General features: G+C 49.2%; 11 protein-coding genes across 11 annotated transcripts; 4 read left to right on the top strand and 7 right to left on the bottom strand.

Annotated features, from left to right (window-relative positions):
* Positions 1 to 89: 89 nt before the first annotated feature.
* BKA55DRAFT_82730 (armadillo-type protein) lies at positions 90 to 3,836 on the top strand. The gene is made up of 7 exons (XM_046201644.1): positions 90 to 207; positions 325 to 899; positions 957 to 1,077; positions 1,127 to 2,900; positions 2,955 to 3,139; positions 3,197 to 3,477; positions 3,588 to 3,836. Exons 1-7 carry the CDS (start codon positions 178 to 180, stop codon positions 3,670 to 3,672), a joined length of 3,051 nt encoding a protein of 1,016 aa, XP_046047555.1. The 5' UTR covers positions 90 to 177; the 3' UTR covers positions 3,673 to 3,836.
* Positions 3,837 to 4,000: 164 nt separating this feature from the next.
* Positions 4,001 to 5,261, bottom strand: BKA55DRAFT_692139 (uncharacterized protein; the record flags this gene model as incomplete). Its single annotated transcript, XM_046199737.1, has 5 exons — positions 4,001 to 4,455; positions 4,511 to 4,629; positions 4,688 to 4,800; positions 4,851 to 4,931; positions 4,983 to 5,261. The coding sequence occupies 5 exons, from the start codon at positions 5,259 to 5,261 to the stop codon at positions 4,001 to 4,003; spliced, it is 1,047 nt and encodes a 348-aa protein (XP_046047554.1).
* Positions 5,262 to 5,652: 391 nt separating this feature from the next.
* BKA55DRAFT_573662 (ribosomal protein S10 domain-containing protein) lies at positions 5,653 to 6,734 on the bottom strand. Its single transcript, XM_046193227.1, has 3 exons — positions 6,614 to 6,734; positions 6,514 to 6,554; positions 5,653 to 6,446 (listed from the first exon to the last, which is right to left on the bottom strand). The coding sequence occupies exons 1-3, from the start codon at positions 6,650 to 6,652 to the stop codon at positions 5,810 to 5,812; spliced, it is 717 nt and encodes a 238-aa protein (XP_046047553.1). The 5' UTR covers positions 6,653 to 6,734; the 3' UTR covers positions 5,653 to 5,809.
* An 80-nt stretch (positions 6,735 to 6,814) lies between these two features.
* Positions 6,815 to 7,949, bottom strand: BKA55DRAFT_573660 (uncharacterized protein). The gene is made up of 2 exons (XM_046193226.1): positions 7,480 to 7,949; positions 6,815 to 7,420 (listed from the first exon to the last, which is right to left on the bottom strand). Exons 1-2 carry the CDS (start codon positions 7,795 to 7,797, stop codon positions 6,989 to 6,991), a joined length of 750 nt encoding a protein of 249 aa, XP_046047552.1. The 5' UTR covers positions 7,798 to 7,949; the 3' UTR covers positions 6,815 to 6,988.
* Positions 7,950 to 8,508: 559 nt separating this feature from the next.
* On the bottom strand, positions 8,509 to 11,199 carry BKA55DRAFT_515660 (eukaryotic translation initiation factor 3 subunit 8 N-terminus-domain-containing protein; the record flags this gene model as incomplete). Its single annotated transcript, XM_046188025.1, has 3 exons — positions 8,509 to 9,771; positions 9,824 to 10,800; positions 10,866 to 11,199. The coding sequence occupies 3 exons, from the start codon at positions 11,197 to 11,199 to the stop codon at positions 8,509 to 8,511; spliced, it is 2,574 nt and encodes an 857-aa protein (XP_046047551.1).
* A 396-nt stretch (positions 11,200 to 11,595) lies between these two features.
* On the top strand, positions 11,596 to 12,795 carry BKA55DRAFT_573657 (uncharacterized protein). Its single transcript, XM_046193225.1, has 2 exons — positions 11,596 to 12,288; positions 12,338 to 12,795. Exons 1-2 carry the CDS (start codon positions 11,950 to 11,952, stop codon positions 12,707 to 12,709), a joined length of 711 nt encoding a protein of 236 aa, XP_046047550.1. The 5' UTR covers positions 11,596 to 11,949; the 3' UTR covers positions 12,710 to 12,795.
* BKA55DRAFT_573654 (ribosomal protein L30, ferredoxin-like fold domain-containing protein) lies at positions 12,796 to 14,544 on the bottom strand. Its single transcript, XM_046193224.1, has 3 exons — positions 14,460 to 14,544; positions 13,829 to 13,937; positions 12,796 to 13,658 (listed from the first exon to the last, which is right to left on the bottom strand). Exons 1-3 carry the CDS (start codon positions 14,468 to 14,470, stop codon positions 13,032 to 13,034), a joined length of 747 nt encoding a protein of 248 aa, XP_046047549.1. The 5' UTR covers positions 14,471 to 14,544; the 3' UTR covers positions 12,796 to 13,031.
* A 5-nt stretch (positions 14,545 to 14,549) lies between these two features.
* Positions 14,550 to 15,686, top strand: BKA55DRAFT_573653 (ribosomal protein S11-domain-containing protein). Its single transcript, XM_046193223.1, has 4 exons — positions 14,550 to 14,821; positions 14,895 to 14,967; positions 15,051 to 15,211; positions 15,265 to 15,686. The coding sequence occupies exons 1-4, from the start codon at positions 14,752 to 14,754 to the stop codon at positions 15,414 to 15,416; spliced, it is 456 nt and encodes a 151-aa protein (XP_046047548.1). The 5' UTR covers positions 14,550 to 14,751; the 3' UTR covers positions 15,417 to 15,686.
* On the bottom strand, positions 15,687 to 19,715 carry BKA55DRAFT_573648 (SNF2 family N-terminal domain-containing protein). The gene has a single exon (XM_046193222.1). The coding sequence runs from the start codon at positions 19,254 to 19,256 to the stop codon at positions 15,774 to 15,776; it is 3,483 nt and encodes a 1,160-aa protein (XP_046047547.1). The 5' UTR covers positions 19,257 to 19,715; the 3' UTR covers positions 15,687 to 15,773.
* An 888-nt stretch (positions 19,716 to 20,603) lies between these two features.
* On the top strand, positions 20,604 to 21,911 carry BKA55DRAFT_516371 (ketopantoate reductase PanE/ApbA C terminal-domain-containing protein; the record flags this gene model as incomplete). Its single annotated transcript, XM_046188084.1, has 1 exon — positions 20,604 to 21,911. The coding sequence occupies one exon, from the start codon at positions 20,604 to 20,606 to the stop codon at positions 21,909 to 21,911; it is 1,308 nt and encodes a 435-aa protein (XP_046047546.1).
* A 2,966-nt stretch (positions 21,912 to 24,877) lies between these two features.
* Positions 24,878 to 26,779, bottom strand: BKA55DRAFT_595474 (uncharacterized protein; the record flags this gene model as incomplete). The annotated part of the gene is made up of 4 exons (XM_046195814.1): positions 24,878 to 25,105; positions 25,176 to 26,135; positions 26,526 to 26,637; positions 26,697 to 26,779. 4 exons carry the CDS (start codon positions 26,777 to 26,779, stop codon positions 24,878 to 24,880), a joined length of 1,383 nt encoding a protein of 460 aa, XP_046047545.1.
* Between the last annotated feature and the right edge of the window lie 1,057 nt (positions 26,780 to 27,836).

The following is a 27,836-nucleotide window of genomic DNA, read 5'->3' as shown; positions in this document are numbered from 1 at the left end:
TTGTAATAATGGCCTAATAATTACGGATTAATTATTAGCTATGTCCTTGCTTTCCTTTCATGGTCATGGTGGCTGCCATTTTTCAACCCCCACCAGCCTTCACTCTATGGCGGGGCATGCATTTTGAAGCCCAGTAATCGCAAGTTTGAGTGAGTGACCTACACAATCCTTCCAACCATGGCCGAAGACCCAGCAGAAGTTGAGAGAGTATGTGCAACGAGTTTCATTCTTTTCTCGCCTTTCAGAAACCAATAAGGGATTTATTTGTGTTACTCTGAAGCGTAGCAAATCGATCGTAGTGACTAACTTTTCTCTCTTCTGTAGCTCATTCTCTCACTGTACCAACCGAATCCTCCCGAAGTGATTGCTCAGACACAAGCAACCTTATCTCGTCTTCAAGGTACTCCAGAAGCTTGGGGCCTTGCCCGTATCTTATTGGAGAAACCTGATCAACAGGTCAAGTTCTTTGGCGCACTCACCATCGTCATCAAACTCAATAATGAGAGGTATTCATGTCTTTGTTATTGTTACTGGCCTCTCACTAATCCTCTCTGTAGCTCATCCCTCTCACCCGAAGATGCATCTGAGCTGTTACTATTATTGATAAATCATTACCTGGATACGCTGCGCAGTCGAAGCTCACCGTTGGTTGCCCGTAAACTCGCATCAGCCCTTGCGACCTTCTTCATCAACTTTCACCAACTATGGAGTCGTTTCGTCCGTCATCTCATATTCTGTTTAGTCTCAGGCCAGTCGTGTCTACCAAGTGCCCTCGATGAAGGGCCCGATACGGCTTCGCTTATAGAGCGCATGGAGCCATCACAAGCACAGGCTGCTCTTTGGGTATTGACTAATGTTTTCGATGAGGTTGCCAAGATCAACCTGAACTCCGTGCAAAAGTATGTACCATTCACGTCGCTTCATGTTTGACTGTTCACATGCTGACCCAATGGCAGTATTGGTATCTATGGTTCCATCTTGGAGAACAGCTCCGATGCAGTGGCTTTGATGAGTCGCAGCATGTCACCCCAAACGACAACGGAAGAAGCTCATGAGGATGCAATCCGATGCCTACAGGTAAGCCACCCGTTGTCGCATCTCTGCATTTGCCTAATCAGAAATATAGTCGTGGGTTTGGTTCGCTCAAAAGTCTTCATCCAAGGATACAAGACTCTCGGAACCCATCGGACCCTTGATCACGGCAGTCATCACTTCTCTGACAGTTGACGAGCTTTACAGCGTGTCAGTTGAACTAATGGTGGATCTCTTGTCCAACTGTTTAATGTTCCTGAGCGATACCCATTTCGACAACCTTGCTCAGCTCTTTGACTCCCCCTGGTCCCATCGTCGCTATGAGAAATTAGTCCAAGGAGACTTTGAGTTTGACACTCTACAATATGGCCTACTCTTGCTGGCTTTTGGGGAGGCAAAAATCGAAAAGTTCATGCAGAGCGATGATAGTCGGAGTCAGAAACTGTTGTCAAACCTGTGCGGTCTCCTTGCTGCGCGAGGATATATTGTTGAGGAAGACAGGATATTTGTTCCGGCTCTTGAGTTCTGGCTGACTTATGCCGAGACCTTGACTGATCTAACGTACTCAGACGAGGAGTCAACCGGAACCTGGGTCCCCCAAGCTCGCTCCCACCTTCTGCAAGCTGTATCGAATGCATGGCAGAAGATCATCTACCCACCTGCTGAGGAATTCCTCTCCTGGGACTCGAGCGAACGGATAAGTTTCCATGACGCAAGAAAAGATGTTGTTGATCTTCTGCAGTCTGTCTTCACCTTGGTAGGACCACAGCTTGTGTCTACATTTGCGGACCTTCTTCTGAAAGCTTTGTCTGAATCGTCGTGGCCTCAGCTCGAAGCAGCGGCCTTCTGTCTGGGTGGACTTGCCGATTGCATCAGCGAGACAAACAGAGGCGACGATGCACTATCAGTGGTTTTCAAATCATCCCTGTTCGCGATCTTGCGTTCAGGCCAGTCTGAGATCCCTCCCAAAGTTCAGCAAACGTGCGTCTCCCTGATCGCCCGCTATACAGAGTACTTCGAGCGAAACGTTTCAGAGCTACATACCGTTCTCAACTTCATTTTTGGTGTTGTGGGAGAACATGCAATGGCCAATGCTGCAGCAAAGTCCATTCACAGGTTATGCGGGTCTTGCCGAGGCTATCTTCATACAGAAGCCAATAGCTTTCTCAACGAGTATCAGAATCTAGTATCCGGAAGACGACTTGACTGTGGTGCTAGCGAGAAGGTAGTCGGTGGTATTGCATCAGTCATTCAAGCGATGCCTGATTCAGACCAGAAATATTCAGCGTGTGGTCGACTTCTCGAGTTTGTTCAGGCTGATGTCCAACGTTCCCTGGGCCTTCTTCGATCCTACGATGGCAGCCCTATGCCCTGCTGTGCTGTTTACACCTGTTCATATGCTGCCCCTGATGAGAGCCCTGCCCTTCATACCGCACTGAAGTCTCTAAGATGCCTGGCCAGCATTGGCAAAGGCCTCCAAGCTCCGGCCGAGCTGTCAGTTGATCTGGAGAGTAGTAGGGCCAGCACTCGAGTCGTGGACCCTCATCTTGCTCAACTCCAAGGAAGCATCATGTCGATGATTAGTCAGATCCAAGAAGCTTTCAACACCAGCGGGGAGGTTGTTGAGCTTATCTGCAGTGTCCTGCGCAGTGGGTTTTCAGAATCCGAACCTGGGCCATTTGTACTGCCACCACACAGTGTTGCGCAGTACTTGACGAACCAGAATCTTCAAACTCCCAGAGTTGGCCTGCTAGTTAAGACCGCTTGTTCTTTTGTCAGTTCACTTGAACATGATGGACTTGACAACCAGCAAGACATGCTAAACTCTGTACTGCTTTGGGTAATTGGACTGCTTAAACAACTACCCAGTAAGTTCTCTGGCATAACATTCAGTACTCAACTAACCATCAACTTTACAATAGACTACGAGGCAGACACCGAACTTACACAAAACGGCATTGACTTCGTAACACGACTTTTGAACAAGCGCCCCATCACTTTACTTCGTCTACAACCTTCCGACGCTGCTGAATTCTTCTTTCTCTTTACCCTCCAAGTATTGGACGGAAAGGAACCACTCCCGAAAGCAAGTGCAGCAGAATTCTGGGTAAGATCGACCATTGGCAGTTGAGTTCCATCACCTAAACTAACATTGATTCAACAGGCTACCTTTGTCAGCATTAAGTATGATTCTCAAGAACTCAATGATGTTGCTCAACAAGCTATGCAAATGCTGGGACCTTTGCTCTCGCGGACTCTCGCTAGGAACCTCGGGGGCAATGCTTCCAGAAGTGAGCTTGACAAATTGAGTGAGCCTCTCAAGAAGCTGGTGTCTCGGTACCCCATGGCCAAGAGCTGGCTTGAAGCTGGCCTCACACATGAGACGTTTCCCAGCACAAAAGTCACTCCTCAGGACAAATCGATGTTCTTGAAGAAGATCATTAGGTACAACACCCCGACCTTTCCCCTTCCTTCTCACTATGTCTTAATATCTTCTCTATATCTACAATCAAAATTCCATCTGATGTCTTTATATAATACTAACCATATCACAGTCTCAGGGGAGCCAAGGCCACAAATCAGGTTGTCAGAGACTTTTGGCAGTCGGCACGAGGCTCCAATTTCGCCTACGCCTCATGAACAAAACAGGAGTTAAAACAAGTCAATAGAAGGACAATCTAGACCAAGTACTAGGATGATTAGAATAAAATGAGCACATGAAGATACCTTGGGCATGAGAGTTTAGGGGCATTGCTATGCTGCAAATATATTTATAATATGGAAAGATGATTCTTCACAATATTGTTTACTCTCATTGACTTCATCAGGATTTGGATGTGATCAATTGAGTACACAGACCTATGGGTGGTCCTCTATTCCATCTTCGTAGAGACACAGCTCGTCAGCCTCTGACCACAATATGCAGAGAAGCAAATTCTAATATACAAATAATTTACATGAGACTCTTTTACAATCCAACAGCCTCTCGGACAATCTGCATAGTTTCCTCAGCACTTTTGCGTGCCTTTCCAGCGCCAATTGCCGCAATGGAATCAAGGTACCCATCCCCCTTATTCAGCAGCTCAGTATAGCGATCCCGAATACCATCTAAACCACCAATGACTGCATCACTAACCATCTCCTTGAGCTGCTTGGGTGAAAGGTCATTGTACTGCTCTCCAAGCTCTTGAGCCTTTCTCCCCTCGGGATCAAAAATGGCCATAATATCCAGCAGATTTGAGATTCCAGGTCGTTCTTCTCTGTTGTAACTTATCCCCGGAATGGAGTCTGTTGTTGCAGCTTGGATTTTGGCCTTGATCTCCTCAGGGGAGTCGATGATGCTGATGCGTGATTTCGGTGACTTGCTGGATTTTGACATTTTTTCTGCTGGCTTCTGGAGAGACATGACTCTTTGGACAGGAGCTACACATAACATGTCAGTTTGAACCAGAGGATAGAGGGTGGAGCTTGAGCTTACAGGGGGTAGTTTGAGGGGATACTAAATGGTTGCCGTAAGCTGCATTGAAGTTTGTTACACACTCTCGAGCAAACTCGAGATGCTGCCTCTGATCTTCACCAACTGGAACATGAGTTGCTCTGAAGATATGAATGTCAGCCTATCCTGTGCTATGCTGGGAATAACTACACCACGAACCTGTGTACGAGAATGTCGGCAGCTTGAAGAACGGGATACGAGAAAAGGCCGAGTTTGAGGTTACTGGCTGCTTTGTCGTTCATGTTTGACTTGTCGCTGATATTGAGTTTGCTCTGTATGAGAGTTAGCTTTGACGTTGACATGTTTTGTTATTTACACTGACTTTCCACTGTGTCATTCTTGATAGATATCCAACGGAAGCTGTACAGCTGAGAATCCACATAAGCTCTGAATGAGCGGGTACCTGTTCATCTATATTAGTGGTTATGTAGCTAATAGTGCAAAGACCTCTCACAGAAGACTGATAGAACAAAGTCACTTTCTCAGGATCGATGCCAATAGCCAACAAGGCAGCCAATGCCTCCCTCTTGCTCTTTCTTAACACATCCGCCTGTTGAGGTGTTGTGATAGCATGGAGATCCACGATAGAGTAGATGAGCTTGTCTTCTGTATGTCTCTCTTGAAGCTTAACCCATTGTCGAAGTGCGCCTGCATAATTTCCTAGGTGAGGTATGCCCGTGGGTTGAATGCCCGAGAAAATCACTCGAGGTTTTGCAATTGTTGATTTCAGCATATTTTATGTGATATCTTATGAGACGAATCGAGTCTGGGAGAAAGGTGAGGTTGAAGCAATGTTGAGATTGAGACTGAGACTGAGACTGAGGTTGAGCCGTGAATGGTCCAAGATTGTGTATGCATCTAGCGGGGCGCCTTGCTTCGTGTTGTGAAAATACTCAAGAATGCCGGTTAATACCGAACGATGAAGATATATAAGAATTATTGCGGTGATTACCGTTCAAGAATAGAATTGGAGTTCTGAGGCAATTGTTTGTTGGTGTTTGACGTTGATAGCTTCGGAATTATATCACCAAATCTGAATTTCGGAAGCACCATCATGATATCCCAACGGGGACAACAAAGAATTAACCTAATAAAACCTTCACTCCTTTTGATCGTGAGATTACTTTTGTCATTCCAAAGCGTTGATTTTACAAAATTGGAGCCTTCTATGGGCTATTGTACACATAAAGTCCTCCTCCTGCCTATGCCAAAATAGTCGGCCACTTCTTAGGACCAGAGCACGAGGACTTCAAAATCATTCCATATCTCTTCAACCCCCTCTTACACGCTCGTCGTAGGAGGAACCCGAAGACCAGCAGCCTCCCGGAACCTCCGCTGGTTAAGCAACTCCTCAACCTTCTCCACCGTCCCAATCGTCTTTGTCTGACCAAGATGCGACCACTTGGCATCAATCTCGCCCTTCTCCGCCTCCGGCAGCGCATCCATCTTCTTCCCAACACCCAGCTCGCTAAACTCCCACATGTTGGCCTTCATTCCCACGCCGTAGAGCTGGTGCTTGCGGAGGTACGCCAGCCACAGCTGCACCGTCTCGGGGTTTCCGTCGCGGATCTGGATAAGGCGACGCAGTGTCTTTCGCTCAAAGTTCTCCTGCGACTTCTTGAAGATGAAGTTGTCTCGCGGTACGGTCCAGCGCTCTGTGATGCGGGGGAGAGGCACGGGGCCGTAGGCGGGGAGGCCGAGGTAGTAGGCGGCGCGGAGGGCAAAGTCGGAGAAGAATTCGAGGGGCTGGACGCTGTAGGATCGGAGTTGGAGATCGCAGGAGGGGATGCCGTGCTCCGCCTCGCGCTTTAGAGGCTTGAGGTGTAGGGCCTGGACGGAGCGAGGGAATCGAGGCTCAGGGCCGTCTTCTGATCGAGACTCCTCCACTTTGTTTGGGATCAGATCTCCTGGCTTGGCCCTAAATCAGTCAATATTTATGGTCGTTCAATCGATCGTCGTAGCGAGATTCGGTGAGGAAGACGTACAGTGAGGCCTGTGTTCGGCGGGCAATCCATGACACCTCGGACTGGCACAATGGTTAGCTGGAGGGTCAATTGAGGATGATTTGGTCGTAGTTTGCCATACCGAGAAAGCCCGCAAGGGTCTAATACTTTGGCGCATCATCTTGCCTGCCTGCCTGCCTGTCGCTGGGCGTCGATCGATAATGATGAGGCTCGAAAATTGGTTCGAGATGTGTACGGATGGAATATCAATTATCCCCACCCAGAAAACCGTGGGCTCCACACGCTCTAAGCGCGCGTGTACATGACCAACAAGAGAAATACTCTCGAGTTGAGAGCCCCATCTAAGTCTTTGTATCCCATCTACATATCATTGACGCCCTTGAGCAGCATTAAGTATCTATGGAATCTTTTGCCATGACACATTTTCTGCGGCTTATGTGTACATTGATTAACAGCGCAGCTAAATAACAAGTCATAGGCGCATTCAAAGCTTCTCTCACATGGGTAATCTCATCACCTCCTCCTTGGTCCAGTATTTTCTCATATTATTTGCCCCCAAAGTCTCAACCTCTTGATCCAGATGCTTCCATAGCACCTCACCCCAAGTCTCCATCTTTGTCTTGAGCACACTGAGTTCAAACTCCTCGTCCCCAGTCCTGCATTTCTTGAGGTATTCTTCGAAATGGTCCAGACCTGCATGGATCTGCTTGTGCTGGCGAAGAAGTTCGGCGCGTCCTCCTCGGAATTCAGGCATCTTCTTGGCTAGCACGGGGAAGATGTATGTCTCCTCGATGTTGTGGTGCATAGTGAGATGCTCGGCGAATTGTAGACCTTCCATGATGAACTGCTTCAGTGACATGCCTTGAGGTCGACGGTTGTTGGCGCATGCATTCCATAGGAGGTTCCATGATCTTCGGAAGTTGTTGTGCTGCAGTACAGTACATTAGATAAGAATAACTTGTATGATAGATGTGAAGTGAGACTTACAAAATATTCCATATGGTCGGCCGCTCGATTATAGATCTTAAACTCATGATCCGACAGTGGTGGTAACTCCTCCTCCGTCTTTGTCTCAACATTTTCGACAGGCTTTGCCTCTTCTTGAGGTTTTGATTCAGACATGACTGTTTCTTGGCGATTACTTGGAGAAATGAAAGAAGCAGTCGAGATGTGAGATTTCGCGGATATAGCCACCCGAAAACGAAAAGAGGGTATCGAAAATAGTCCAAGTGGCAACGTCTGAGAATTGAGCTTGTTTAAAGATATGAAGTTTTTACAGTGTTGCAACCGCCAAATGGCTCTCATTATTGACAAAAATGTTACAAGAGAAAAACAAGACAGAGACTCGAAAAGTCTCACTAAAATATACAAAAACAGGAGAGTCTACCTCATGATGTCTCCAGGTTGGGAACCCTCTGGACCACTCACAAGCCGCCCATATCCGCAAGAGAAAAAGTCGACGAGATTGGAAATCGCTGACTGATGGAGTCGGTCTTTATCCGCGCGCCAACTTAGTCATCCCGTCCGTCTTTCGCTGAACTGGGCGCTTCGCTCAACCTCAAAGTCCGAACTGCAGTCAAGAGTCATTAGCTTCGGAGGCGGAACTGGAGTATTGTATCCAGACACGTTAGATCTTGTCTCTGTTTCTTCCCTGATTGGTTGCCAATGTGGTATGAACTGACCTGATAGCCAAGCACCTCAACTATATATCCTATCGATAGAGACTATAGATCCTCTGACACAGTTCTACAAATCGTTTATGTATCTCAAATAACTTTAATCTCATGGATTCGTTCGTTACAGTGCTTTTAATCTACTCTTCCTGTCATCTCTCATCTCATCTCACAGCATAGCACAAGCACAAGCAATGTTGACGAGTTCTATGTATCCATATTCCGTTTCGACCTAGTGACACGTAGCGAGTGCTTCCGCATCTTCGCCCCTTTTCATTAAAAGAAACCATCCCATGCAAAATGCAAACGACTAAGACGCCTCATCTCGTTCATTCCCCAGTTCTTAACCCCGGACAGCCGCTCCAAGCGCACCACCCGTGAACTGTGTTCCACCAGCTTGTCGCTGCGTGTTGCCACCTGCTCGCGCTCCTCCTCGGCCCTGTCCGCCTCCTCGTCCCCGTCCTCCCCGGCCTCGGCCTCCTTGTCGCTCGAATGCATTTGAAGTTCCCTGTGTCTTTTGCTCCAGAGTTCGCTCGTTGCTCTCGATGAGCGCACTGGCCTTGTCTGATAGGGCGAGGGCAAGCGATTGGAGACGGCTGAGCTCGACACCCTTGCGGAAGATGACGGTGGATGTGACTTGGTCCAGAGAGGCAGCAAGCTCCTCGTGACTGATCATCTTGCTGATGACAGCCGCAACCTTGGTCGTGTCAAGCTCGAACATGGCGCTGAGGGTCTCGGTGGAGAGGGTGTCGTAGAAGGGGGCGTAGGTGAAGAGGTAGGTTCGCAGACCCTCCTCCTGGATCTGCTTGGAGAGCATGACCTTGATCTCCTCGGCGCTGGGCATCAAGTCCCAGATCTTGATGCTGTGGATGAAGTCGATCGACTTCTTCCACTCACCAGCAGCTAAGGCCTTGGACGCTTGCATCACGTGGTCACGGGTGTTCTCAGGAGGTCCAGTGAAGATTTGTCTCTCATGGTACTCCAACATGCGGCGGTAGGTCTTGCTGATAACTCGCTTCTTGACATCAGGAGATGAACCAGTCTGGGCCAGCAGAGGGATCTCAAGGAGCATGCTGCATGTCAAGTACACACACTCGAGGAGCTCGAGGTTGATGTGCATGTGGAAGGGCAGTTGTCGCTGCTTCTCAAGGCGCTCCTGCTCAGGAGACACTTGGTTGTATCGCTGCATCATGACACCCTGGGCGAGCAACTCCTTCTGGCGACCACTGCCGCAGATCTCCTGGAGAGTGTTCTGGGCCTCATAAACAAGACCCTTGCGGAAAGCACAAAGACCAACTTGCACCAGGGTTCGGTTGTAAAGAATTTGGCTCTGCACATCGAAGTTGGGGATGTTCTCCTGAAGATGGGACATCAACATCATGTCACGAGCCTTGTAGTACTCGCCGTGGAGGGCGAGGAAGTAGACCTGGCACAGCATAGCTCGGGCACGGATAATACCGTCGCTGTTGCTGAACAGGTAGTTGCAGAGAACATTGACGAGGTTGCCGGCGTTCTGAGCTTGGTCGCGGGGTGTGATGACAGACTCGACGGTCTCGCCAACAACCTTCCAGCAGTTCTCCTCGAAGGTCTTGACAACTTGGGCGGGCTGAAGACATGTTAGTTACTGCGATAAAAAGTGGAATAGGCTCGGATATTACCTTGAAGTAGACGTGTTCCAAGCGGCGCATAACGATTCGGTTCACGCTATCTTGGGGAATCTCAAGAGAGTCATCCTTTCGGAGGTACTCATAGTAGAGGAGGCCACGGAAGATGATGTTATAGAGAGCACCCTCGTCTTGCAATCGCTCGATATACTCGGAGGTGTGAGGGTCGATGCTCTGGAGGGAGCGGACGAGCTCGTCATCAAGACGCTCGATGTAAGAGACAATGCTGCCAGGGACCTTGATGTGCTTCTCACCCTCCTGCAGGGTAGGGGGCTTGTCATCATCATCCCACTCCTCAGCGTTCTCAACAACGACATAGTCGTGGTTGTCCTCGAGGACTTGGAGAAGGCTTGAGAGCTCCTTCTCAGCAGCCTTCCAGTGCTCAAGAGTCATGGCACCAGCGCCACCAGAGCCAACATCGAAGCGAGTAGAAACCAGGGTAAGGAGAACACGGATCTTTTGGTAGGGTGTGTTGGCGATCTCGTGGAGCTTCTCCATAGTCTTGATCTGCTCTGTTCGGTCGGTGTTCTTCTTTCCTCGGGACTCCATGATGGTTCGCAAGTGCTTGAAGATGCTCTCAGGGGTGTACTGAAGTGTGCGTCCACCCTTGCCAACAGTAGCGAAACCATCGTCATCGCCCTCCTCAGTGGGAGCAGCGTCGACCTGGAGAGAAACCTTCTTGGGCTTAGGAGCAGGAGCAACGGGCTCGTTGTCCGAGGACTCCATGAAGCCATCCTTGTCCGCTCGGTAGGCATCGATCTGGGTCTGGTATTCCTTGTTGGTCTTCTTGACCTTTTGCTTGACGGCGTTGAGAGATCGGGCTTGGATGGCGTTCATCTTCTTGGGTGTGACCTTCTGCTTGGCGAGGGACTCGTTCATAAAGTCCTCAAGCTCGGCGAGGATACGGATGTAAGGCTTGGGGGGTCGGCTACCAGGCAGCTTAGCGACCTGACGGTTGAGCTTCTCATATTCTAAGTATTTTTATTAGCATCTAAAAAAAAAAAGTTCAGCCAAAATTCGACAGTGTTTCTCGTACCGGCAGAGATGAGTGTCCAGTCGCCGTTCTTTTGACCGTTCTCGATTTGCTTGATAGATGATTCTAACTCATCTAGGCGCTTGTCCTTGGCGGACTTGACTTTGGCTCGTACTTCATCGTCGCTGTCTTCGCTATCGGAGGATGCATCCTTCAAGAACTTGTTGATTCCTCGGCCACCCTCGTCATCGCTGCTAGAGTCGTCGCTATCGGCCTCGGAAGAATCCTCCTGAGAGTCTTGCTGCTGCTCCTCTTCCTCCTCCTCGGAGTAGAGCTCCTCCTCGTCGCTGGAGCTGTCGCTGGAGCTGTCGTCGCCGCCGCGGAAAAATCGAGACATGCTGGGCAAATTCTTTGACACTGAAACTTGTCTGTTGGGCTGGCCTGGCTCAAGTCAAGTGCGCGGGGTTGTTCCTTCCAAAATCAACTTGCAAAATTCATTGTGGGATGTTAGGGTGGGGCAGGGGCAACCGAGCTGATAGGCGCACAGCCACAGATTGGTTGTAAGTGGCTGAGATGACATGAGTCACAAGCTTCAAGTTGAGTTACGAGCATGAGTTTTGAGTAGTGTTTCAAGGTATTGAACATATTATTTGGTAGAGACTATCAATGATGAAAGAATACCAATTACGATGTTTAATGGAGATATGCGTGACCAGCCGAAAGTCTGCAGCCATCTTCTGTGCCCTCCCGTCTTTATACTTACCGATATAAATTCTGGTTGACAAACTTTACCACAGCATAAGAAAAATGTATCAGTAACAAAAGGTTGATGATGAATCAACAGAGCCTTCACAAGGCAGATAAATTCGACAAAACGATGTATTCTTATCATAATGTTGTCATATAAAGAATTCTTTATTAACATGAGCCTCGGAATACAACGGCGGTAACAGAGACTTATCCGTCGTTGAGCCGGACCTTGCCCTCCAGGTTCTCTCGGTCTCCGGGACGTAGAAGAATTCGAGGTCCGGGAGGCAAGCGGAATCGGCTTCTAACATGGATTTCTCAGCATAGATGCACTACGTAATTCCATTTCCCTCCAACATCATCTTTACAACCCCAGTTCCTTCAAATTGTTACTTTCATCATGGCTCGAATTCACTGCGCTAATGCGCAATCGACGGCCACATCTTTTATTCAGCTTGCACGACGAAGCTACACAACGGCGCCCCAGACCTCAACGCCTCTCGAGTTCCTTATTCCGCGATACACTCTATCATCTCGACGACGAAACCCTCAAATCACTATTGCACAATCCAGAATATATGCTCACCTAAGACGATCGTGGGACTTGAAGTCCAAGGGAACAGCGACGAGGCAATTCTCGACTACGACTATCCGGCAAAAGACGCGGGCTATCCTGAATCCCCAACAAGATGAGGATGGCAATGAGATGATGCTAGAGATTACTGAACGAGCTGCCAAGGTAATTGTAAGAAGGGAAACTCTCCTAGAGACACTGCTGACTCTTAAAGCGTCTCAACAAGATCATGGAAAAGGATGGCAACCCGAACCTCGCACTAAGGATTCAAGTTGAAAGTGGCGGTTGCCATGGCTTCCAATATCTCATGAGCCTTGTCACCTTACCAGCCAAGGACGCCGCCGAGTGGTCATCCATCGTGAACGAGGACGATACGATTTTCCAGTACATCCCCGATGACGCTGATCCGGCCACAACTTCGGAAGAGGGCCCTAAGATTATTCTCGACGAGCCATCTCTCGACCTCCTCAAGGGCAGCAAAGTTGACTTCACTATGGAGTTGATCGGCTCGCAGTTCAAGATTACTGATAACCCACTTGCTACCAGTAGCTGTGGGTGCGGCACAAGCTTTGATATCAAGATGTAGAATACCCAAACTTTGGAGACATGAAGATTCAAGATCCATAGATTTAAAAGTGGTTCTCCACATGTATAATTGACATTATTAATACCCCTCCCATGTATGGCAAGAATACGAACGGCACGTGAGAAAACTTTTCATGATTATTTCACATCACAGGATATCACAGATAGAATATTTTGAAAACTCGGGTGTCATTAATCACGGTATCAATTGCCATATCCCTGTCATGATAAGAACGCCGAGCAGTCAAATGCAAATCTTTTTTGAATCCGTTAGGTCCTAACGACCGATCCCTGAAAAGCCTTTTTTTTTTAGAAACCAACGCTTAGTTCATCTGGCGGACGAGAGCGTTGATAGCCTCCTCGCGGTTGCCAAGGTCACCACCCTCGATGAAGTGCTTGAACTTGCGGGGGCGGAAGCCACCAGTGGGGTTGGAGAGCTTGAAGGGCCAGAGGAAGTTGGAGGCCTGCTTGAAGTTGGGGCCGACGGTGTAGATCTCGTGGATGAGATCCTCAACACAGACAATGCCGTACTTGCCGAGGTTCTCCTCAACGATGGCGTTGTCGGTGAGGGCAACACGCTGCTTGTTGACCTTTCCGTAACCGCGCTTGTAGACGAGCTCCTTGACGGTCTTCAGGTTGGGGTAACCGTAGGCGATCCAGGGCTCGACAACCTTGAGCATCTCAGTGATGGCCTTGGTGACCTTGACGAAGACACCGTTGTTGATCTGGAGGAGACGGAGAAGCTGAAGGATCTTGCGGGGCTTGGGGGGCATTTTGTTGATACCCTTGATGCGGACGACGAAGATCAGCTTAGCCTCAGCAGGGACGAAAGCAGAGTCCTCGGACTTGGCGACGCGGTGAAGACGGATCTTCTCACGCTCAGCATCGCGGTACTCCTGGACGTACTTCTCAGCACGCTTGAAGATAACCTGACGCTTCTCCTTGTTGGCCTATTTCAGACTGGTCAGTCCATGTCTTGCAAGTGGATGAAGAAATGATTGGAATCAGTCGGCAATGTCAGACCCGAAAGAAGGTTAACTATCAACAGCATCGACCGGAGTCTAGTTGATGATGTATGTTTTCCATCATAATGCCAAAGTAGAAATAGGATAGTACTTACAGCCTTCTTCTTCTCAACGGCGTCGGCGCGCTCAGCACGGGCCTTCTCCTGAGACTTGCGCTTCTTGAGAAGGGTCTCGGGGACCAGGATCTGGTCGTTGGTAGGAACGCTATAGATTCAGATTAGCTCGCAGTCCACGATACCACAAGACGTGGTATGGAACAGAGCGCCGGTGCGAGAACTGTTGCAATGCAGCATTCTCTGCTTGGCTAACTCGAAAGATAATTTTAATCGGTGAGCTGGAAGACCATGACAAGAGGGTCGAGGTGATTTCCTTGACCGCTCATCCGACAACGCCTCAAACATAAAGTTCAAGAAAGATATTCGAAGAATTGGTATGTGGTGCATGTTCCAGCGACCGCGTGCAATTCGACGATAATGATTTTAGGAAAGAAGAGTTTTTCATCTTCATCTCCAACACCCCAAGCAACATCTCTAAATGCCCAAACTGTGTTCCAAGCCTAGGACAATTGAGGGAGAAGCTCAAGAAAGATCGAGCTGGCGGCCAACAACTCCATTAAGAGACTGTGACTTTCCAGCGAGAGGACCACGGCAATCTGCAAGGCAAAAGAAATCTCGGAACCAGGGCATCTGCTCATATCGTCCACGTCCTCAAGGAGGAGTCACATACGTAGCACCCATTTTGTCGGCGACGGCTGTTGGAGAGGTCGGTTAGTGGTTGTCGGTCGGAAGCGTGGGTTGAAGAAAGGAGCGGCAGCCTTTTTGCTGAGAGAAATTTTCAGGCGAAATTTCCGGTGGGGCCAACCGTAGGGTTTGTCCAGAACTGCCAATTCTGCCACGCCCCACCGCCCTCGCGGCACTCGTCCACCGAATTTTTGGTGCGGCGCATCCAAATACTTTTGGAGATCCTCATTCTCAACCGCCAAGTGACGAAATAACCAGCAGTCGCCCATCCCTTCAAAATGGCTCCCAAGAAGACCACCACCCGCGCTCCCCAGGAGAACATCTCCCTCGGACCCTCCGTTCGCGATGGTATGCGACCACCCTTGGACGAATTTCGAGCGATTGAGGAAGAAATCATGAACTAACGACAATGTTTGAATAGGCGAGCTGGTCTTCGGCGTTGCCCGTATCTTCGCCTCCTTCAACGATACCTTCGTCCACGTCACCGATCTGAGGTTCGTCAGCCCGTGAATAAGGAACATGAAATTGGAGGAAAACCTATTATATGGTTCAAGGAGGCTAACTTGGGTGATTCCAGTGGCCGTGAGACCATCACCCGTGTTACTGGTGGTATGAAGGTCAAGGCCGACCGTGACGAGTCCTCCCCCTACGCTGCCATGCTGGCTGCCCAGGACGTCGCTGCCCGCTGCAAGGAGCTTGGCATCAACGCTCTTCACATCAAGATCCGTGCCACTGGTGGTAGGTTCAATTGAGTGCCCCTCACTCAGACAGTCATTCTAATCCACATCCAGGTAACGGTACCAAGACCCCCGGTCCCGGTGCCCAGTCTGCTCTCCGTGCCCTTGCCCGTGCTGGCATGAAGATCGGCCGAATTGAGGACGTTACCCCTACTCCTTCCGACTCTACCCGCAGAAAGGGTGGTCGCCGTGGTCGTCGTCTCTGAGCTGCTCGCACATGGGTGGCTTGGATCGGACAGGAGTTTCGCTATCTGGTTTCTCTGTGGCGTTGAGAATCACGAGGAGAACGGCTTTTTCGCCTGGTCTCCAGTCTACACTGCAGAGCCTGGTCAGGTTATGGGTTAGGACGCAGTAGACAGTTATGAATTCGCCCGAAGAAGGCCTATGAATCATCCTGCTTGTCAGATTTGTTCCATGATGTGATGCCCTGCAGCTTTACGGTTGAAGATGTATTATGATGTGAGATAAAAGCAATTTCATATATTTACAAGCCGCTATGTCTAGTATATGTGATCTTGATGCCTCCAGAACTCCTCGCCAAATCATGCCTTATCCATCCCTGACTATTTTACACCTGGCTTGAGTGTCCAGATTCCCCTACCGGCACCTCCAGTTTTGTTCAATACTGCAACCTTGTCTAAAGCAGCTTTGAACTCGTCGCTCTGCTTCTTGCCAGGGCAGTAGGGGTTGAAGTGGTCTACTAACATCTTGCTGGGGACTCGACCGTTGTGGCGGTTGATGAATGTTTTGATCATGGCCACAAAGTCTTTAGACTTCAAATTCTTGTCTGCGCCGGGAGTTCCTGAACGAGAACTTCTCCCACTCCCCGTATCAAGACCTTGACGGTCTGCCAAGTTACTCATGATGCCTGCTGAGCTTGGCCCTCCACGGCGACGGTTAGCCCCAGGACGGCCAGCTTGCCCGACCTCACCAGTCCACGTAACAGTGCCTATGGGAACTCTTCGCGCCTCTGCGCCAGCTTGGCGGAGGTGTGCTACAGCTTGGCGAGCTACCATATTTGCTTCTTGTTGCAGGACAGAAATGTCCGCCTTTGCTTTCTGGGGCCCGTTTACAATAGCCTCGTGGTCGTAGGCATTGTTGACTGACTTTGCGAAGATACCCTCCAACATGCGCCTCTCATCATGGACAGACTTATCTTCTCTGAAGTCTTCCATAGCAGCTACCAGTCCCATCTGCCGGAGCTCTCTGCTCTCCATGTCTGCTTCGCCTGCCACATTCTGAGCTGGTTCTGACGTTTGCTCCTGTTCGCCATCGCCATTTTTCAGTTCAACTTCTGCCTTCTTGAAGAGCTCACTTCGGTTAGCACTCGCGTCTTCCCCTGTGTTGTAACTGAAGAGATCGTAGAGGTCTGACAGGTCATAACTGCTACGCTGCTTTGGATCCTTCAGGACTTTGTTCGTCATGAACTGCTTGAAAATCTGGCGATGATATATCTTCTCTTCAATGGTTCCTTCCGTCATAAGTCTGTAGATTTTTACCGGCTTCTTCTGACCAAGTCTCCATGCTCTTTCTCGAGCTTGGAGATCTGTTGAAGGGTTCCAGTCAGGGTCAAAGATGATGATTCGGTCAGCACCAGTGAGGTTAGTTCCTAATCCTCCAGTGCGAGTTGTCATGAGGAAGACATGAATATCCGGGCTTTCGTTGAATCTGTCAATCATTGGCTGACGCTGGTCCACGGGTGTCTCTCCATCCATTCGCACGTAAGAGATTCCACATTCGCTGATGCACTTCTCGATAATGTTCAACATTTGTTTACCTTGTGAGAAGAGGAGCGTCTTGTGTCCATTGGGGATCATGACCTTTTGTAGCAGATCTTTTGTGAGCTGCAGTTTTGCAGATAGCTTAGGGTTCCCAAAATCGTAGCCAGCCTTCTTTCCTAGAGTCTTGTCTAGCAGATCTGGGTGATTGCAGATTTTGCGTAATATGTCAATGCCGTAAAGTGATTGTCGTCTTCGATTCAAGATGGCCGAGACCTCATCCGACTTGATGAAAGTCTCATACGCCTTATGTTGACCGTCAGTCAATTTGCAAAACAACACTTGCTCCGTCTTTTCCGGAAGATCGGCAGCGACATCGACCTTTAGGCGCTGAAGTAGATATTCTCCAATGGTTTCTTTCAATGCTTCCGCGCATTTCTCTGCCGTCATGACCTGCAGATTAGATGCGTTGGCATAACCACCTTGACGAATCGGGATCTCGAATTGTGCTCTGAAATTGACGAGGGTTCCCAACCGCATAGGATAGATAAAATCGAAGAGCGACCACAGCTCGGTCAGGTTGTTCTGGACTGGTGTTCCTGAGAGGATAACGCGATTCGGCGTGTTGAGCTCTTTGCAAGTAACAGTAATCTCGGCGTTTGGGTTGCGAATCTTGTGTCCTTCGTCCAAAACTGCGTAGTCCCATTGAACTGGCAGCAATGTCTCGGCATATGTCTGAAGGCCAGTGTATGTCGTTACCAAGACATGTCCACTCTTGACGACTCCGTTGACAATTTTTTGAGCAGCCTTCTCCGACTTGGTGGCCAAGGGCTGGAAGTGATCCAGATCGTACTCATCTTCGAACTTGGGGTTCATCATACCACTGCCAGAAGCGTGCAAGATGGACACACGAAGTGGTGGCCACCATCGATGAAATTCACTTACCCATTGTCGCAGGAGCGTAGCAGGAGCAACAACAATGACAGGGCGTCGAAGCTTTTTGCTGTAGTGAAGAGCGGCGATGAAGGCAATCAGCTGCACAGTCTTTCCTAGACCCATCTCATCACCAATGATTCCTCCGACGTTCTGCTTATAAAGTTCGGCAAGCCATTGTACACCTGTCTTTTGGTATCCGAAGAGTGACGGGTGAATATCTCCAGGGAGTTTCAAATCATCACCGAAGTTGTAGTCGGGAAAATCAGGAGCCGGTTTGAACCATTCTTCTTCTTCATCATCGCTTTCTCCTGCATCAGCAGACACGTCGACTGCTTGCCTCCGAGCCCTCCGTGCACGACTTCTTCGGGTCACCCAGTCGTTCAATCGGGCCTTGAAATGGGCTTCATTACCATCGTCGATCTTACTAAGATCGATCTGCTCTTGATCGGCAGCCTTAGCCTTGGCTTTGTTCTGGCGGCGTTGCTCTCTAATTAGATCGTCCTCGTTCCCTTGCTTCCAGACATCGTCATCGTGTGATTCAGAACCGGATGCTTCGGGTTCAAAATCTGCAGACGGGCTACGCTCCTTTTGAACGCGACGTTTTTTCCTCGGCCTTAACGAAAACTCACTCTCAACAGCCGGGGCTGGTCGAGTGGGCTCAGGTTCCGAATCAAGCTCATCAGCAAATCCAGGTCGGCGAAGTCGTTGATGTGAAGCAGGCCCTTCAAGTTCTCCTCCAAGCTGTTCCGCTGCTGCCTCTTCTTCTGCGTCCAAAATTGTATCCGCGAGTTGGCCCTGAATTCCTGCAGGTCGTGGTCCTCCAATCTTGGCAAATGGTGTGATCTTTCCGGTTCGAATCAGAAAGTCACGGTGGCTTTCACCAGGAAGCCTGGTAGATTTGGATTTGGTTGAGTCATCCACAGAGCTTTCTTCATGACGCTTCTTTATTCGTGCCTGGAAATCAGATATGTCGTTGCTAACTTGTCTAATTTCTTCATCCAGTTTTGCGATTTCCTTCTGGATATTTCGAGTTTGGTAGACATTACTAGGAGCGACTTTCTCCAAGCGCTTCTTCTCTTTGTCTAGTTGAAGCTGAAGCCGATGCTTCGTGGCTTCCAATTTTTCGATACGGTTTTGATCCTTCTTATCCTCAGCTTCATTGAGTGCAGCGTTGGCCTGGAGTGTGATGTCGCGTTCAAGGTCATTTTGATCTCTTACGGTGCCGGTCAAATTGCGCAGCGCATCTTCCTCATTGAGACCTTCGGTATTCAGTTTCTCTTCTTTGTCGTCGTCATTTTGAGATGCACTTTGTTGTGCAGCAGCAACCATCCGATCAAGGAGTGCTGCTTTATCGACCTCTCGGTTATCTGAGGCCGTATCTTCAGATGCCATGATGAAGGGCGTGTTGTTTGAAGAGTTCACAGAGTTGCACTTATCGTGCTCTCGGGTAAGGAGAGAGTGCGGATTTGCTCTGCGCTTTACAAAATGAGAAAATAGCCGGGTATGGTGAGTTAGCACCGGTGAGTCCTCATCCCCATGATTCAGCGAAAGTCTAAAATGGGTTGAAACTTCTGGGTAATGACAGGAGGTTGAAAATGTGCGTGAATGAGAATGCACCAAATTTGTAAGGATTACGTTGCACTTGATTAAGCGCTTTTAGTTTCGTTGAAAGATCTAATAGATCTGAACAAGTATCTGAGACTAGACTCCTGAAAGAAAAAGGGAAGAATTGATGAATATTGATCGGTTGCGAAAAGTCGAAGTCGCCTTTGTTCGCAAATAATAGGCTGTAATGACGTCGAGGAAGTGAAGATGGAAGACGAGTCCAGGCTGCAGGGCGTGCTAACTCTGAGAAACGTGTGCTGATTGGTGCACACAGGAATCCAGGCACCAAGCGGGTCCCGCTGTTAAATGAGAAACTGATGTGCTGAGATAGTTAGTTACCCAGCAATAACTTAGAATGCCGTTGGTGTAAAGACGAGATGCACTTGATTATGATTTATGTTGATTGTTGTATATTTTCTTTCTTCTATAATTTTCACTGAAAGATGTTTAAACTGAGTCATAGTTGGGCACTTATCATTTGTTTAAGTTCAGCTTAGGCATGAGCTGTTGAGACCACTTCATGACTTCAAGTGTGTTAGAAAGATACTTCGATTAATTAGTCTATAGCACCATATGATATATCAGCACCTATTAATCATACTAAAGTGATTGAATATCTCGACTCGAATCTGAACCACAGTTACTGCTTGTCTGTTAATACAGTGTAATTCCCTCAACCTTGTTACTTGCACTGTGAGACCAACTCCACCCGCCCCAGCATTGAGTTCAGATCACCACCTTCCTTATTTTCAACTACATCCACAATGAGTTGCATATAGTCGAACCATAAGAAATCATCATTTTCTGGGTTATTCCACTCTCCAAACTCAATAGAAACTATGTTCTCACTATCGGTCCGATAATTCTCTCCCAATTGGGTCCCGTCTTCAGCTTCCCAAATGACAGCCCGTCCTCATCAAGAACATACGACACATCTAGCGTCTCTGATCGACTGACGACAGACCAAGTCCATCTTGCTGGAAGTGCCGGCACTACCGGTCCTCGTATAATACAGTCAGACTTTCCAATCTATTAGGGTTCAAAATGCGGTCTATCTTCTTCAAATTTTACCAGTCTCACCGCCTCAAGGTTGCTACCCGTCCTCGCCGGATTTGGCCTCTCGCTTCAGTCAGAATGTATTCTCAGAGACCCTCATGGCTAGAAGTATGTTGCAATGACGCAAGGCCGACCCCTACACTTTTTGCGTGGAACCTGTCAAACCTTGCTTCTTACGATGGTTCTAACCCTTCAACATCATCTGCTTCTGGTGATTCCGACAAGCGGATCTATGTCCTCGGAGTTGGTAACTTGGGCCGCCTCTTCGCAAGTTCACTGGCCCAAGCGCCTGACAAGCCCCCGATCACATTGGTTGTTCACAGAAAGGAGCTCTTGGAGCGATGGATCGAGAGTGAAGGTATCGAAATCTTGCGTCAGGGCACACTGGAGAAGAACAAAGACTTCGATATTGAATGGTGGACAGAGACTGAGCCAGATTTTGGCCCAGTGCGAGAGGTCGCCGAGGGCGAAAAGCTAAAGAACCTCATCGTCTTGACCAAGGCTTCGGCTGCCCTGCCACAAGTTGACCGAGTTCGAGGATACCTGGACCGAAACAGTACTGTATTATTCGCTCAAAACGGAATGTCGAAACTATGGCCTCCTCATGGATCCTTATATGTTTCCCATCGCTATCATAGCAGCCATGAGCCCAACTTTCTAGCTTGTGTTACAACGCATGGAGTGACATCCCAGGGAACATTCAAAAGTTTTCATGCCTCCCAGGCTGATGTTGTCGTCGGAGCAGTTCTCCCGAACTCCATTTCACTAGGGAAGACAGCTTACTTAGTCAAACAGATACTGGAAGCGCCTTACTTAGAGGCTAGGTCTGTGCCTAGAGGAGAACTTTGGATTCTGCAATTGGAAAAGCTCGTCGTTAACGCGGTAATCAACCCTTTGACAGCTATTCTGGGGTGCAAAAATGGAGCTCTATTCACTGAATCGGATGGAGTGCTTGCACGAGTCATTGACCAGCTTCTAAGCGAAGCAAGTCAAGTGCTCCAACTTCTAGTGGCCCACGAGAGCAGCGCAGAAATCATTGGACGGCAGGAAGGGCGTCTACCAGACGAGCCTGAGACGACCATCGACCTCTCCCCCGAGAGCCTGCATGAAAGATTCTCCCATCCGCAGCTGAAGGACATGATCTATCGGGTGGGTCACAAAGTTAGGGAGAACACAAGCTCCATGCTGCAAGACGTGCGTGCCGGCAGATCAACCGAGATCAGGGACTTCAACGGCTGGCTAGTTGAGATGGCAGCCTTCCTAGACCCGGAACTAGACGTTACGGGCCACGGCACCTTGGTCGAGCTGGTGGAGGCTGGCAGAACCCTAGATGTGGATCAACTCGGAAGTTGCTTCAACGGTTCCGGGACAGATGCAGGAAAATGATGACAGAGTCATGGCTATTGGAGATCCGGGGACGTGCCCTCATCGGTTGTGGTCAATCCAACTTCCCTCCACACATTGGATGAGCATGGGCCATGAGTGTTGTCCAAATAGGCACCTGGCAGATATTGGCTGACAAGGGTTGTGATCGGCTCCGGGCCAACGTCTAGATCCTTGCAAAAGAAGCCAGCACGAGATAATGAATTAACAAGGCTCTCATCCGCATTGGGGGATATGTCCTGTCGCATTTGACAAGGCGACTGGGAATTCCCGGAAGTGGCGTGTTTCGTTTCGTTTTGTTTGGCTGCGTTTGTTTCTTCCTCGGTCTCGATTACCAGGGTCTAAACTCAACCCAACTTATAAGACTCAGTGATATAGGCCATAAGACAGGTGGTTATCGACTCGCGCTAACCCTCTCGAAAACTGCTCTGCCAACCAGATGAAACAAACGTTTTAAAGCCCATCTCTCTCGTGGGGCGAAAAAGAAACATGCAGGCATCTTAACCAAGTTCAGCGTCGCAATGCATCATCACCAAACACCGCCGTCATCGACCCAACCTCCCTCTCTATCCATCCATCTCTGGCCGATGTGACCTGAAAACTCAGACCGTTATAGCCCTGGGATGGGTCAAAAAGTCTCGGTCGACGGGGGGTTGACAAATCCATGACCAAGACTGGAAGGGGGTGTTGTGCCCCAAGTTTTATCACGCATCGTCAGTGTAGCAACCGGGACTTGAAGCCAGTTTCAAGCCTAGTTTTTCACAGATCGGGCAGTCTACTTTATGATATTATGCAGTACCTACATCAAGTCAACAACATCAGCCAGCCATAATGCCTCGCTTAGAGACTGCACATCGGAGATTTCGAAAGAGATGTTTCAGCGGCGGTAACCTTCTATGTTCCCCGGCTCTCCGACATGTAGGTACTGTTATCTTGCTTGCTAGCTGTGATGAGATGTGGCACAGCTACTGCTCTTTCATGCTCAGCTCTGAAATGACCTCGATAGCCGTGGTTCGAGACGACCTCAACCCCGGAGCATGAAGATCGTCCAAACACAGCAAGCTACGCGACTTACATCTTGTGTTACCTCCTCTCGACCGCTGGACAGCTGCACTTGGCGTCGTGTGACCGCTCAACGCGTCTCTTACAGACGCGCGCTCGCACATGCATACATACTGTCCCATTCCTGCTCACCTCCCAACACGTCACAATGAGACACCACGCAGCTCGTCACAAAGCCAGCACGCATCCGCACCCGCATATCTGAATAACTGTTACTCTCCGTAGCTCCAGCTCAAAAAACGCCATCGTTTAGCGCCGTGACTTGCATCCCATGCGGTGTAATGCAACAAGTTAATCAGAACTAGGCGGGTCCTTCTCTCAAAGTCAGGCAAACAACAAGTACTATCAACTCATCCATCACAGCCAAGATCGGGCCTTCTGTACTCTTCTGGTCATATAGCCTGTCGACAAAGTACTATGGTATTAACATCACGAGGACACCGGTGGGATGGACTCGACCGCCTTAAAGCCACAGGTGACATGACACCCAAAGGGCCCTTTGCCCTCCGTTTCATCGGCTCCATCCGCTCACTGGCAGCCTTTCTTCAGGGTTGGCCCCCGCCAGTCGGCAACCATGGCAATTGTGCCGTACAGCACTGTCTGTACAGATAGCTACGTGGCAAGGTCCCGCCTTACCCTACCTATATCATAACTGATCGCAGCCTATACATACATGCCTACATCTCATGGGCAGGGACGAGATGCGCGGAGTGTGGCAGGGATTTAAAGCATAAACACTTTCGTTTCGTCTAGCTCAACTGTGGAGACCGGTTCCGGTGAGACAAAGCATGCAAGGGGGTGCTCTGAGCCAGATCCGAGGGAACCTTTGCAGTTTGGGCGTTATATCTTGTTTCAAGGCTTCAATTATAGGGCATCAGAACGTTCGGAGTCGAGGTGAACCGGCTCCATTTTCTCATCTTTCTAGCGTCACTACTCTGGACCTGAGAGAGAGGAGCCTCATGGCGTGATTCTGATGATGATCAAGCAGATCTTGTCTTCTATTATCTAGCGCCTTCGTCTTCCAAGTGTTCCTGAATCATGGCACCCCGATAGCTATTTTGGACTTCGTCTCCCGAATCCGAATCCAACCACCCCAGCCCCAGCCTTTCGTGCTCTACGCTTACATGCTCCGTTTCCTCTTCTGTGGTATCAAGAAACATCACAATATGCTCCTGTTCGTCCGTCATTCTACATACACAAACCCGAAAATACGCTGCGCCAAAAAAGGAAACCTGCTCCGCCGATGATCCTGCTTTTGCTCCCATACATAAATGATTAAGAGGTAGAATATAGTTATAAGATAAGAGTAATAAGTGACAAGAAAGTGTGATCAGCCACATATCCCAAGCGATTGGACGGTTTCCCCTGGCTGAAGGATGGGGAACATTAAGTGCATGTAAATAATTCTTTCTCCTTTTCCGGGGCTCCCAGGTCTATAGTTTTTTCGTAAAGCGACATAGGAGATCATAGACGTAACAAAATGGAATACAAGACAATTTTTGAGAAAGGGAATGGGGAAGTGAAGTATGATTAATGTTAAAAAAAGGGTTTGTGACAAAAAAAAGGCCAGTCTCGAATACGAAAGAACAATGAAACGGCCTGTAAGCACGGAACAAAAGAAATTAATACAGGGGTAAAAGAAACAAGTCGTGGGTGCGTTGTGCACTACCTGGGCTGAAATCGGTGTGCTCAGATCAACAACTCTAGAAGAAGGCCTTGGGGTCGTTGATAAAGTTGTCGTGATGGTGATTATGTTGGCTAGAGCAGCCAGATGCAAAAGCGAATGTGTTTGGGCGTAGGTCGAATGATCGTAAAGAAATAAGGAGCGTTCTGAAAGGAGAATATGGTGTTTTTGATGCGTCGCAATTATAATATGAACCCTCCGCTGGCACAATTATTTTTCTTTATTATTGAAGCTGATGATGGGAATATAAGGGCTCTTCGGATTCTGCGTTTGAGGCTACAGCTGGTGATAATGACTGTGACAAAGCCGCCAAAGTTGCTGGATCCTCAACCATTAGTTGCTCAGCCCGTTCTCGACACGCTGCAGGAGTAAAGCCGGTGCCAACTTTATTGGCTACGATTCTCCATTTCTCGTTTTCGTAGTCCTGAAGGGCAGTTCGAAGCTTTTGGTCCTAGAAAGAAAGTCAGAAAATTCCTCAACCACACCACCATGTTTAGGGGGTAGTTTGCAGGTTAACGTACCGTCTCGTCTGTCCAGTTCGTTGTTTTGGCTTTGAGCTTCGTACAGTATCGAACTTGTAATGTCCCTGAAGATCGTCCTGGAAAAAAGTCTGCGATTTGCTTCCACGTCAAGTTCTTGTTTTCCTTCAGTTCGATCAACAGCTGGTCGTCTTCTGGCGTGAACTTCAGTTTAGGTCCTCGGGGGCGAGGTGCTGGATCCGGCATTCCGATTTGTCCCACAACGCTTGGAGCTCCCCCTAAGCCGTCATCGCGGCGCATCATCTTGGAAGGTGGCTCCGAGTCGGGGAGATGGTGGTGGTGATGTATAGGCTGGTGTTGAGGCTGTGACACTGCGACGGCGGCAGCGTGAGCATATGCTGCTCCCAAAGGTGTATGTTGCATGCCACTGAGATCCGAATGGTCCAAGTCAGCCATTCCTGTAACAGATAGATCAAGATCACTGGGTCGTGGCCGCTTAGAGCCGGGTGGAGGCACAGAATGCTGAGGGTGATTCGGTGGTGTTGGGGTCGAAAGAGTCTGGTACATAGGCGCCATGACTTGTCCTGGGGCTCCAAACTGAGGCGGTCCCAGACGATGGTGCCCTAGATGAGAAGGGTCCATGACCATCTGCGGTGATGGATGCTGATGGTGTTGAGCCATTGCTGCGTGCTGGACATGAGGGTTTCCGTGATGCGGGTCGGGAGTGCCATGAATACCAGCAGCCGGGCCTCCTGGATGGTGAATAGAGGCCCGAGGCTGCTGGTGTCGTGAACGCTGATGGAGTGACGTATCATATGCTTGCTGATGTTGATTTTGCTGTCCTGATTGTGAGCCCTGACCCGAGTAGTCCACGGTATAATCCCCCACTCGATAGGTGCCCGCCAGCGTGCCTCCGATACATGAGGTCCTCCAGAGCGAACCGCTCTGGACGGCCGCTGGGCTCTGAATGGAAAGAATTTGACAGGATGAAGCCCTTGCGGGCTACGGCGAGGAAGAGAAAGGGTTATTTAGTGGTGTCCAAAACGGTGTGATTTGTGTGCGTCGAGCTAGGCTTCTGGGTATTGTATTTTGCGTCTGAAGTGTAAGTCGATAGCGTTACTAGCTACTAAGCAGCTTGCCACATATATTGTCTGAATTTTCACTGATTGGTACCGGGCCAGAGGCTTTCCCGTTTCCGTAGCTGAGTGAGACGCTGGTGACTGGCGTTGGAGGGCCGTGTTGGGGGGGTGAGCTCAGGCAGGAGTTATAATAGTGTAACGGTTGTGAGAAGTCCAAAGGAGTGTGTTGAATGCGCATTCAATTCGAAGCTGCTGTCTCGAGAGAAGGCATAAGAGAAGGACTTTGATTAGGATGAATATTATTATGACATACCACCACTGCATGGAGTAAGGCAGTCGATAGGAAAGCGAGTTTGTCGAAGCGGTAATGCTTTATTTTGTATGATAGAATACGTCCCCTCACAAGATCTCTTTTAGCTCCCGGCCTGGGGTCAGTAAACGTATTTAACACAAGGGCTAGTAACCTGGCAAGCGTTGCCAGTACCAGGGCAGGCCTATATCGTCTGATGACGGAGTAGCTAGAGCAGGGTCGCAGAGGGAGTGGATCACTGGCCTCTCTGCGTTCATGCTGCAGGTTAAAGCACTTGGAGATTTTGCCCAGTCCGGTATGAGCACAATCCCCGTCCGACAAGTGCTGGGCTGCGGAGACTACCTGTTAACCAAGGCCAGGGTCTGGAGGGTGGTCAATTTGACGATCTTATGTCCATTGCAAGGTCTCCAGGGTGCCTGATATAGAAACAAGAGCCACCCCTGGCATCCATCATGACTAGCAAGGATAAGAGCACAATGCAATAGCATTGCTTTGAATACAAGCTCTCCCGATTAGATGGCAATTTCCCCTGCACATACTCTGTAGAACAATTAGGAAAATGTACCTCTGCTGGAAAAGATGACACAGAAGGACGGTGGGCGGAGGTGCTTATTGGGGCACAATGCCAACTTGAAACGCGCTTCGCTTGAAGAGCGTGAGACTAGACCACACTGAGGTGGCCAAGAACAGCCGTAGAAACACAACAGCAAAACGGCCATTGTCAGGTTTTTCGTCGCCTTTCCAAAGAAAGAGCCACAGAGAGTGGGTGCCGAGCTGATGGCGTGGCAACAAGGGAGAAAACAGCTCTGGTGCTTGGTGCAGGACAGGAGTAACGGTGTGGAGCGGAGGGTTATAACAAACCCAGGGTTTGCTATAGTAGATGGCTCAACCAGGATCGTGTCTATCAATTGGACTAGATCGCAAGCAGAACCATCTCCACTGTCCGGGAACCTCCGTTTGGCAAATCTGGATGGTAAAGCAGGGAGAAACCCATCATGGATGGACGAGTGTGCAGGCCGGGTTGTCGGGGCTGGTCCAGATTTGATCAATGTGAGCGCACGCCATGATGTTGTTCCGCACAAGCTAGATCGACATCCTGGTTAACGGTGGCTGGATTGAACAAGCTCCCGCACTAAAGTCAGGGACCAGATACGTGCAACAGTCAACTAACAACTGCCTAGAGCTAGAAGTGGCCTCGCGGCTCATGGACAGGGCGTACCTGGCTACGTGAGCATGGGCCATGTCCAGCAAACGGGAAAATCGACCCTGCAAACCGATTATCTGGATCACTAAATAGGGGAGGGCTGAGAGGAA

This window comes from Fusarium redolens, assembly GCF_020744475.1.
Source record: "Fusarium redolens strain MPI-CAGE-AT-0023 chromosome Unknown BKA55scaffold_11, whole genome shotgun sequence".
Taxonomy (NCBI): domain Eukaryota; kingdom Fungi; phylum Ascomycota; class Sordariomycetes; order Hypocreales; family Nectriaceae; genus Fusarium; species Fusarium redolens.
The sequence above is the reverse complement of the archived record's forward strand: the minus strand, read 5'-3'. Positions and strand labels throughout refer to the sequence as shown.